Source organism: Oryza sativa, chromosome 3, assembly GCF_034140825.1.
Source record: "Oryza sativa Japonica Group chromosome 3, ASM3414082v1".
In the NCBI taxonomy this organism is placed as follows: domain Eukaryota; kingdom Viridiplantae; phylum Streptophyta; class Magnoliopsida; order Poales; family Poaceae; genus Oryza; species Oryza sativa.
The window spans coordinates 27,614,715-27,625,911 of NC_089037.1; the positions used below are offsets into that span (position 1 = coordinate 27,614,715).

General features: G+C 44.2%; 2 protein-coding genes across 2 annotated transcripts; one reads left to right on the forward strand and one right to left on the reverse strand.

Annotated features, from left to right (window-relative positions):
* Window positions 1–4,660: 4,660 nt before the first annotated feature.
* On the forward strand, window positions 4,661–5,502 carry LOC4333711 (MFS18 protein). Its single transcript, XM_015773703.3, has one exon. The coding sequence runs from the start codon at window positions 4,687–4,689 to the stop codon at window positions 5,179–5,181; it is 495 nt and encodes a 164-aa protein (XP_015629189.1). The 5' UTR covers window positions 4,661–4,686; the 3' UTR covers window positions 5,182–5,502.
* A 4,344-nt stretch (window positions 5,503–9,846) lies between these two features.
* LOC4333712 (uncharacterized) lies at window positions 9,847–10,540 on the reverse strand. The gene has a single exon (XM_015773871.3). The coding sequence runs from the start codon at window positions 10,454–10,456 to the stop codon at window positions 10,025–10,027; it is 432 nt and encodes a 143-aa protein (XP_015629357.1). The 5' UTR covers window positions 10,457–10,540; the 3' UTR covers window positions 9,847–10,024.
* Between the last annotated feature and the right edge of the window lie 657 nt (window positions 10,541–11,197).

Below are 11,197 nucleotides of genomic sequence, written 5' to 3' on the forward strand. Positions count from 1 at the left end.
TAAAAGCTTGATCTAAATTAGGGCATCTACAGTATAAGCCACTTCTATAGTGCCCTCGCTAACTGAGGGTACTCACCTCTACAATGCAGGCCACATCTGAGTAGTCCAATGAGTGTTCCAACCAAAAAAAATCCTCTATCCTCTTCCTCTATTTCCAATTCTACCCCGCTCTTCCCCCCCCTCTCTCTCTTTCTCCCTTTGTACGCGCGTTCCTCTCTCCCTCTGCCTGTCGTTCCTCTCGCCGTCTGCTTCCCTCTCTCTCGCCGCCGCCTGCCGCCTCCCTCTCCCTCTCTCTCTCTCTCTCTCCCGCCGCCTCCACCGTCTCCCGCCGCCGCCTCCGAATCAAGGGCACGGGGTGGAGGCGGCAGTCGTCGTCGTCGTCCGGTGGCCGGAGGCGGTAGATCCGGCCTCTCTCTCTCTCTCTCCCGTGGAAGGTGGCGGTGGCGACCCTGGAGGCGGCAGATCCGGCGCCGCCGTGGCCGGATCTGGCCCCCCGGCGGATGGAGCGGCGCCGGCCGCGCTGCTTCGAGGAGACGGTGGCCACATCGACGATGGCGCCGTCGCCTTCTTCACCGTGCTCGCCGCCGCCACCTCCCTCCTCGCCCTCCCTTCTTCTCTCCGACGGCGAGCGGCTACATCGAGGAGACTGTGGCGGTGCCGGCGGTGGCCGCATCGACGATGGCGCCGTTGCCTTCTTCACCGCGCTCGCCGGCGCCGCCTCCCTCCTCGCCCTCCCTTCTTCTCTCCGGCGGCGAGCGGCGCCTCAGCCTCGCCCTTAACACATGGGCCGGGGACAAAAGGGAGAGGGGTGGAAGAGGAAATCGAAGCTCTGGGGTGCGTCGCCTCAAGAACCTACCCACGCAATGGGTTGCCTCACCCCGAGCGCCTGCGCGAGAACGAGCTGGGGGCGTGTCCCCCAGTGAGGCGTCGCGCGGTCCTGCGAGGGGACGCCTCGTTTGCTTTTCCGTTTGGAACAAGACGACGTCGGCTAGGGGCACGACCTGGGGATACCGATTGTAGATGGCCTTACGGGCCTGTTTGGGGGAGCTTGAGATTCTGAGAAACAGTTGGTTGGTAGCCAGCTTCTCAGAATCTGGAAAAGCTGGGTTTCCCAGCTTCTGGCTTCTAGTTCATTTTCTAGATTCTACAACTACAGCTTCTTAGAATCTGGATCAAAAGCTGTACTGTTTAGGGAAGCTTCTAATTCTGGGAGAAGCTGCAACAGTTAGAAGCTCCCCCAAATAGGCCCTACAACTCCTACTCCAACCTTAGGCTGTGTTTAATTCCACGCTAAAATTAGAAGTTTGACTAAAATTGAAAGTTTGAAGAAAAAAGTTAGAAGTTTATGTATGTAGAAAAGTTTTAATGTGATGAAAAAATTGAAAGTTTGAAGAAAAAGTTAGGAACTAAACTCGGCCTTACAATGTGGATGGTTCAGAAATGATCTGGAATTCGGGTGTTCCGTTCTCCAATCTGGAAACAGCCTCAGCACTGTCCAGGTTCAGATAAAAAGCCTCATAAATGTTCACCCCCAAATGACCTGAAAGTCTGAACGAATTGAAACACAGGAGCAGCGCCGGTGCCAGAAAGTGACCTGTATGATGCCGCAGCATCAGCCGCCGTCTCCCTCGCCTTCAATTCCTCCCACGTTCACTGTCGGCGACTTGCTTGATCGCTCCACCGGATGCCTTTTACACCGTTGCACACCACACGTACTACGTGCCATGCATCCGATTCAAGTGTGACGAAACAGCGTGCACGACTGGGATGTTAATCCATTGAGGCCCTGCTTAGTTTCCAAATTTTTTTTCTCAAAAACATCATATCGAATCTTTGAACATATGCATGAAGTACTAAATATAGATAAATTAAAAAAACTAATTGCGCAGTTAGGGGGGAAATCGCGAGACGAATCTTTTGAGCCTAATTAGTCCATGATTAGCCATAAATGCTACAATAACCAACATGTGCTAATGATAGATTAATTAGGCTCAAAAGATTCGTCTCACAGTTTCCAGGCGAGTTATGAAATTAGTTTTTTCATTCGTATCCGAAAACCTCTTCCAATATCCGGTTAAACGTCTGATGTGACACCCAAAAATTTTCTTTCCGCGAACTAAACAGGCCCTGAGTTGCAGACTTGTATGTGGGAAGGACTTATTCTCAACGAAAAGAACTGCTCTCTATGAACATGAAAGTTGTTTTCCATCATATGGCTGTTCACGTAACTCCACTCTCAGCTTGGATTATATCCATTTGGTCCGTTCCCGGCCATTCCACACGCTGCCTAGCAGAGACGTGGTTGTGAAGTGGATTCTCTATTTTATAGTAGATGTCGAACCTGCTGCTAAGTGGGTGGGCAATCGGATTAGCTACATACCTAAATCTATAGAGAAAGAGAAACATATGTTCCTTGTGAAAAATAGAGGGATTACCTATATATATAATTTGATAGAAAATTAGGTTCAAATCTGGCAATTTTTGGACCATACAATTGTAATCCAACGGTTGAGATCTTACCCCTTATTCCTATACATAGGGGTGGGCAAAAAAAAAAGACCGAACCGAAAAAACCGAGACCGAGACCAAGAAATTCGGTCATCAATTCGGTCCTAGGTAGTGAAAGACTGAATTTTGTTCGGTCAATTCGGTTAGTCTCCTCGGGTAACCGAATAGACCGAATTATCAAAAAATGTATAAATACAACCTACAATCCACTATGTTTAATAGGATTAAACTCTAATTTTCACATTCCTACCTTTTTTAGGCATGTAACATAATAAGAGTCTTTACTCATAAGTGCTTACGATTTTTTTTTTGTGATTTTTGTGTTGAAAATTTCTATTATTTCTTTGCATATATGAAAATGTTGTTGAATTTCGGTCAGGACCGAGACCGAGACCGAATTTGTCGGTCCTGACATTTTTTTCACTGAAATTTGGTCTTTACTTTTCAAAGACCGAAGATTGAGACCGAAATTTTCGGTTAGACCGAATGCCCACCCCTACCTATACACCCCCATCCTCCGTATCTCCACCATGGACGGCCGGACATTGACGCCTCCCTTCGACCACACATTCATGCTTTGGTGAGGTGCCCCTACCTAGCCTTCCTCATCCGTCTCTTATAGTTGATTTGCCCCACCCTTCTCCACCTTTGGTGAGCGGATCTATTAGCACCTCCCTTCGCCTCCTAACATCTCCATTCTACTTTGCTCCCGCTGCTGACCTCACAACTCGAGCGATACCGTCGTTGCGCCCCATCTCCATGGTCCAACCTTAGGCCGCCGCATCTCCTAGTATCTCTCTAAGATGAGAAACTTCCCAACTCTTCCCCTCCCCCTTCCTTCCCTTCTCAATCAACTTACCAAGCATTGTTCCTTGCAAGAGTCTCCTTTCAATCAGCACCGATTTGAAAATCGCTCGCACCACCGCGTTGTTACTACTTCGTATGATTGGTTGCTCTGAAGCGATGTTGGACGATGGACATATTGTGCATCAGGGGTTTGCCGCACCCTAGCCAATGTGTTCTTTGCGCTCAACATGATGCAAGCATCGATCGCATTCTGGATACATGTCCTAAGTCGAGACAGCTTTGGTGGCTGATACTCAGGACAATCGATCACCCAAAATGCTCTCCAATGAATAAAGGATCCTTACATGGTTGGTTGTGCGACAACAGGAAAAAAAATTGCCAAATCCAAACACCAAGGATTCGACACTATCGCTGCTCCTACGTCTTGGTCAATTTGGAAAGAGCGAAATAATCATGTATTTAATCAATAACAGAAAAACTGGAGGAGGTTGGGAAGGCAATGGCAAAAGAGACGGTGATATGGCAGCTCCAACGCCGATAACGTGAGGACAGTTTGGTCGCAAAATGTTCTGTGAGAGTAGGCTTCAGTCCTTTTCTCATGTATTCTTTCTCCTCCTCATTCTTGGTTTTGCAACACCTGTAAATACTTTTACTCTTCTTAATAAAAAATATTCTTCTTTTATTATCCGAAAAAAAAAAACAGGTGTAGCACAACGTTCGCGGGCGTGTCAAGTACGGACGTTCACGTGAGTCGCGTTATTGGCCGGCGGCCAAACGAAAAATCGTAATGTATCCTTCATTGATGATGATGATGACATGGAAGATTTGTGAGTCAAAAGGTAGAGCACCGCCGGTGGCGAGCCGGACCAAAACTTCAAACTTCAAAGAGAGGCCATAACTCCACTCCACTGACATTGCACTGCTGGTGATGCGCTGCGCCTGTGGCCTCCCCAACCTCCTCCATATCTTGCCACCTTTATTGCCCATCCTGCCTTTTTCTATATCTAAAAAATTTTAGCCAAAAATATCACATCAAATATTTAAATATATACGTATGATATTAAATATAGAAAAAGTCAACTTCATAATTTACATATAAATTACGAGACGGATCTTTTAAGTCTAATTACACTATAATTTGACAATGCGATACTAATAATATAATAATTAAACTTAATAAATTTATCTCATAGTTTATAGGTAAAATATATAATATGTTTTGTTATTAGTTTACATTTAATACTTCATATACGTGTTCCGTATATTTCAAAAACTTTAGACTACTTAACACACCCTCACTCTTCCTTCCCTACTTAACTCCACGAGATCGACGAGAAGGGAGCTCACTCTAGCTCTAGCTAAAGCTTAGCCATGGCCAGCACCGCCCGCGTCGCCGCCGCGCTGTTCCTCCTCCTGCTCGGGCTCTCCGCCACAGCCCCCCTCGCCGCCCGCGACCTCATGTCCGCCGCGCCATCCGCCAAGAAGCAGCCGGCGGGGAGGAAGCCGTCCGTGCAGCCGGGTTACCCGGGCACCAATCCCGGCGGCGGCGGTGGCGGCGGCATCCCGACCATCCCGGGGTTCGGGAGCATCCCGGGGATGGGCGGCGGCATGGGCGGGTTCAACGTGCCCGGGATGGGCGGCGGGTGGGGCGGAGGGTACGGCACGCCGAGCGGCGGGTACTCGCGCGGCGGCGTGGTGGTGCCCACGGTGGTGTGCTCCGACAAGGGCCCGTGCTACAGGAAGAAGGTGACGTGCCCCAAGAAGTGCTTCTCGTCCTACAGCAGCTCCGGCAAGGGCTACGGCGGCGGGGGCGGCGGCGGCGGCTGCACCATCGACTGCAAGACCAAGTGCACCGCCTACTGCTGAATCTCCCAAACGCCGAGTTCGATATATCGGCGCCGGCACCACGGATTCACTGGGTTCTGTGAAGAGTACAAGTAGGGTGTGTGATGAAGAGGATATATATATATATATATATATATATATATATATATATATATATATATATGTGCGGTTAAAAGTTTGAGGTGATGCTTTCTGGTGTTTAATTAATTAGCTATAATCAGATCAGATGCATGCAGTGTGTTCTTGTTTAAGTTCCTTTCTCTGTTTATTAGCTGGTTGTGGTACGTGTGTGTGGTATAGTACATCGCCATGAATCAATAAAGAGAACTAGCTATGTGTAAACATCTTTGCTAGTCAGGTGATTGGGAAAACAGCAGAGAATCTAGTTCCCATTGTGGAACCGGATTCTAATCACTGGAGTGATGTCCCTCGTGCATCTTTTTCTTTTCTTCTAAATTAAATACAAACAGTTATACAAAACAATTGATGATGTAGAGTACACCGACATCTATCACTCTACCAAAACAAGTTCAAATTCAACTACACATACAGAAAAAGACATATTCAATCTATGAATAATCCTTTTTTTTATCTTATTGTGAGTTGAGTTCAAGATTAAGATTTTATATTAATTTTTTAGAATAAATAGTTCAACAAACTAGAGGGGACATACCCAGGATCAAAACGACTTCCCTTCCTTGCGTGAGATTTGTGCGCTGGTCATCATCCTAAGCTTGCCTGTGCCCAGTGGTAGAGAACACCCAAAATTTAGGTGGGTCAGGAGAGAAGAAAAGCATTACTCCTCTGCTTCTAGCTCTTGGCTTGTTCTCTTACTGATGCTGCAATGCTGCTACACTACTTGTCAATGGGGTAATTTGTAGTTGCTAATGAGTAATGGTTTTCAAATTAAATAAGGTCATCAATTACCTCTTTGTGATCATTTCCTCTCTTTTCCTAATTGGAGCAGTGTTGTGGAAAACGATGTTAACGGCCATTAATACGTCCGATAATACGGATACGGAGATCAGTCCGTCACGTCACGCCGATGCGGTCATCATTAGTCGGTAACAAACGCATAAATCCAATTATTACCGATTAAATCGTCCGTCTCCGTCTAATCAGCCGTATAATCAGCGTGGTGACAAAGGTCGATTCCACAATCCAACTCATTAGCTGTGCCCTTTACTACTATTGACTAGAAGTTTGCTCTTCCGAAATTCTCACAAGGCAGAAAGATGTAAAATGACAAGGAACTGACTTCCTCTAAAGTTTGAACATGAGTTCCTTGATTTTGACGATGATCACGTTATTGGAGTTTGTATTTGATGAAGCCGATACATATGTTATTTGGAACCTTGATTACGGTCATTTATGCTATGTACTACATTCTCTTGATAATTCATTTCATGCATTATGAACAAAACCCATCACTACATGAGAATTGAGATATACAGTAACAGCTATCCATTATAAACTTATTTAAATATCATATATGGTTATTCTATTTAAGGATATATAGAAGGGAAAACTATTATCAACTATGTACATATATTTTCAAAACGTTATATTTCCGCCAAATTCTGATTAATCGTCCGCATTCCGATTAATCGTTTAGCGGTACCCTCTCCGTCCGATATCCGTATACCGTCTTCCACGACACTGAATTGGAGTCGCTGCTGTCACTGCTGAACTGCTGTGCCGGCCATGGCCTCGGCGCCCTGCCAGGGATGCTGCACCGTCCACTTGTGGGGACGGCTGATACGTATGTATATACTATATATACACACGTGTGTATATAGTAAGTACATACGTATATATATAAATATATTTTTAATGTATAAAAAATATATACACATATACAAAGTTTATATATATATATGACGTATACAAAGTTTATATAGGACATATATAAACTTTGTATACGATAAATACAAACTTTATATACATACGTATTAAAAAATAAAAAAACTAAAAAATACACAACATATACAAAATTTATATGCGCGTATACAAACTTTGCATACGCGTATATAAACTTTGCATACATACAAATACAAACTTAGTATACATACGAATACAAACTTTATATTCATAAAATTTAAAAAAAAGGGGAAAAAAACAGAAGAGAAACCGGAAAAAGAAAGATAAACCAACCGAACCGGAAAAAAAATGAAAACTAACCGAACAGAAACGGAAAAAACGTAAAAAAAACAAAAAAAAGAGGGAAAACTCGCTCTTCCTCACCTGCGCGGCGCGTCGCCGCCCCCTCTCCACGCGCGACATGTGTCTAGTCGCGCGGGGAGGGGGGCGTGCGACTTATCGCCAACTAGCTATCTCGTCCACTTGTGGCCTTGTCTCTACGGATCTCCCTCCTCCCTCAGGCCCAGCTCACGGCCCAGCAGTCACAGTAGACACTGTCACAGGCCTTGAAGGTTGACGCCTTGTGGGGGTGGTTTCTGCACATAATAAGTTCACTTGCAACCCCTCATGTTTACATCAAGTTTAATCGGTATTTTTAAACCGTAATAGTAGAAATATTGAACTCCTAACTTATAAAACTGCGTTAAATTAAGTCCTCCGGTAGTATAGATAACTGGTTTTACTGATATGCCAAGTTAACACTGCTACAAAACATCACATAGAGACCGGTCTTATAGATGCCGGTTTACCAAAAAAGGACACCCATGAAGCTTTTTTTTTCACTTTTTTCAAGTATAAAACTAATTTCACCTTTTTCAAGTATAAAATTAATAAATCGGTACCTATAATCACTCGGTACAAGTTTGTAACAAAAACCGGCACATATAAGTGTGATGTCATAGGTATCGATTTTTATCATGAATCAGTATATATATGCATCACATATGTGCTGGTTCTTCCGGTTTATAATTAAAAATGACACCTATGATGACACCAACTCATATATGTGTATTTTTTATCTAACATTTTCATATAAAGTCGGATGAAGATAAATTTTATATCAAATTTGTAGAGCTTGATGAGACCTACAATTTTATAGTAGACGACTTTTTGATTGAAGGTCGTTTGGATATCCGAAACTGTGTTTTAATGTCTCGGATCTATTTACATAAATGAATATTTAAATTTTCTAAACAATCTCAGATGAAGATAAAACCTATATGAAAGTTGTAGATATAGACGAGATATACAATTTTGGAGTGGACAAATTTTTCATTTAAGCTCATCTATGATGTTAAATGTTAATTATAAGTTTGGATGACAATAGTCTCAAAACAATAGCATTTTTAATCTCATCTCATGCAAGCATGACTCGTATAAGTATGCCAAATCATTTTGATCACATTATTTCCACAAATATTTTAATATATATCCATCCATTATTTTATAATATTTAACACCAATTCATCTATATATGCATTTCGTAGTAAAGCTCGGATCTCACCTAGTATATAGAAAAATATAGTTTCTTTCAATTTCCTTGGTTGTTCATCAAACTTGTACCGAGACTTTAGGAATTCACCAATGGATCAGCATGAGAAAGTTACCGTGGCATTATTATTCAGGGGACATGGTTCCCTGAGATCTTTCGTAAGAATTCGAGTCTCACCGGCTGATTTATAACCTATTAACCAAAAAAAACAAACAAATAATTTTTAATTAAGGTAAACCTTTATATTTCTACTATTAGCAATCCAAAAATTATTTTTTAGGGGGAGGGATAAATCAACAGAAAAAGAAACTCTAGCTAGAGTTTCTTTTTTAGGGGGAGGGATAAATTAACCTATAGGTTAATTATAAAATTCAAATATAACTGAGTCTATGTGATCACTTCCTCGTGCCATCAACCGCAGCCCGTTCAAGCGATGAATTGAACGTGTCGGCGAATTTTCACTCTAATCTAGATAAGTACTTCATTCGTCCCATAATATAAGGGATTTTGGGTGGATATGTCACTCTAATCTAGATAAGTACTCCCTTCGTCCTATAATATAAGAGATTTTGGATGGATATAGCATATTATAGTACAATGAATCTGGACACACATTCACCCACCCAAAATCCCTTATATTATAGGACGGAGGTAGTAGACAACGATCACCTTAACGATAAGATATTGTTGATGACAATTTATCCTTTATGTTGTCCATCGAAAGTAAAATCAGGTGAAATATATCCCTACTCAACTACTATCTCGTACCTCCGTCTTAAAATATACGACACTGTTTAACTTTTTTTTCACGACGTTTGACTATTCATATTGTTAAAAATATAAATATTATTTATTTATGCTGTGACGTTTAAATCATAAAAAATAATTTTAACTTATATTTTTACATATTTATGTTGATTTTTTAAATAAGATAAACGTTATATTATTTTTTGGAGCGGAGGATGGAGTACTCAACTTGGTCCGGTTAGTCAAGCATCCCCTGAACGCCCATAATGAAATGAAGCAACTGCATGCCATTACCTTTGTCTGTGAGCGTACATTACTTAATACAAGAAGATGCGAAATTTGATAAGCCGAATTCTCACATGCTAAATTTGAGCCATCTAGATAACAAAAGTTTCAACGTTGACAACGATAGCTTAATTAAGTTCTATTAACCACAGCCGCCTAGGCCTAGCTAACGATGAACCCAAGATAACCAGGGAATAATTTACACGTCAGCAATAGTCAAACCAAAGAGGGTAGTCACATCATTAAACACTGAAAATTGTGTTCTTTATGCCGCCGAGAACTAATTCATGTGTTTATTCATCGAATTCTTTGAATTTGTTGTTTTTGAAGAAACTAATACAAGCGTTCTACGACAGGAAGAAGAAGCGATCGAACTGCAAAATTTGGCTCGATCTTACAAGGACAGCGACTATACTAAAACTACAGTAAAGCACCATGTCCATGGTGGAGCTGGCCGTCGTAGCCGGCGGCCGGCATGGAGGCCGGGCTGAGCAGCGGCACGGAGAACCACGACGCGTAGTCGAACATGTCCGCCGCCGCCGCCGCGTCGCTCTGCCCGTGCGCCGGGACACCCGCGTAAGGCGGCGGGGGCGCAGGCACAGCCTGGCTCGCGCCCATGGCCACCGCCGGCGCCGCGGTGCCGGCTCCGGTGAGCCTCTGCACGAGCTCCCGGAAGTCCCTGGGCGCCACGCGGTACACCTTGGGCGGCGCCGCCCCCGCGGCACCCGCCGATCCCCCCGCGCCTCCTCCTCCTCCTCCGCCGCGCCACGGCTTCGCCGCCGGCCTCTGCACCGCCCTCAGCGCCGCCTCGTAGGCGCCGGCGCTCCTCCTCTCGCCGCCGCCATGATCCATCGGCTCTCGCGCGCGCGCTTGAATTGGAAGTTGGAACGCTCAGGTTGGGGGGGAAGGGAAACGATCGAGCTCGTGATGAGACACGGCGGCGTACGTGCGGGGGAGCAGCATATTTGTAGCGGGCGCGGGCGCGCGCGTGCGCCCGTGCGGGCGGGTTTCGCAGCGGTCAGCTGGTCAGAGTCCGCGAGAGTGGATGGATGTGTGGGGGCTCGGCGGCGGCTGGGGGCTCGCACGGACGCGGCGCCAAGCGATTTGTGGAAGAAACACGTGGAAAACAAAGGGGAACTGCGGGTCAACGACTCAACGCAACGGTGGGTGGAGACGGAACCGATCAGTAAGAGCAGACTCTAAGGAGATGAAAAGAAGATTTATAGCCATAAATATATTTTAAGAAGATAAAAAGAAAAGAGAAGAGTCGTGTGCTACAAATTTATAGTCAGCTGTAGCACGAACTTTAAGAAACAATATGTGTATGACAGGTGGGATCAGAAATTAATAGTGTAGCATATATTTATTATATTTATAGATAACTATTGTATAAATTGATTATTAATTTGACTATAAATATCCTATAAAAAAATTTGACTATAAATAATTTAAAAGTAATAGTTGGCTATAAAATTAAACTTCTCTAATGGATCGAGCGGCAAGAGCAGGCGCGCGTGCGTGACGCGGACGTCGGACGGGACGGGCGGGCGGGGCGGTATCCTGGGTTTCTTTTTTGTCGCCGTCGGCGTCTTC

Excerpts from the sequence above, each read along its gene's own strand:
- LOC4333712 (XM_015773871.3), bottom strand. The coding sequence starts at position 10,456 with ATGGATCATGGCGGCGGCGAGAGGAGGAGCGCCGGCGCCTACGAGGCG.
- LOC4333711 (XM_015773703.3), top strand. The coding sequence starts at position 4,687 with ATGGCCAGCACCGCCCGCGTCGCCGCCGCGCTGTTCCTCCTCCTGCTC.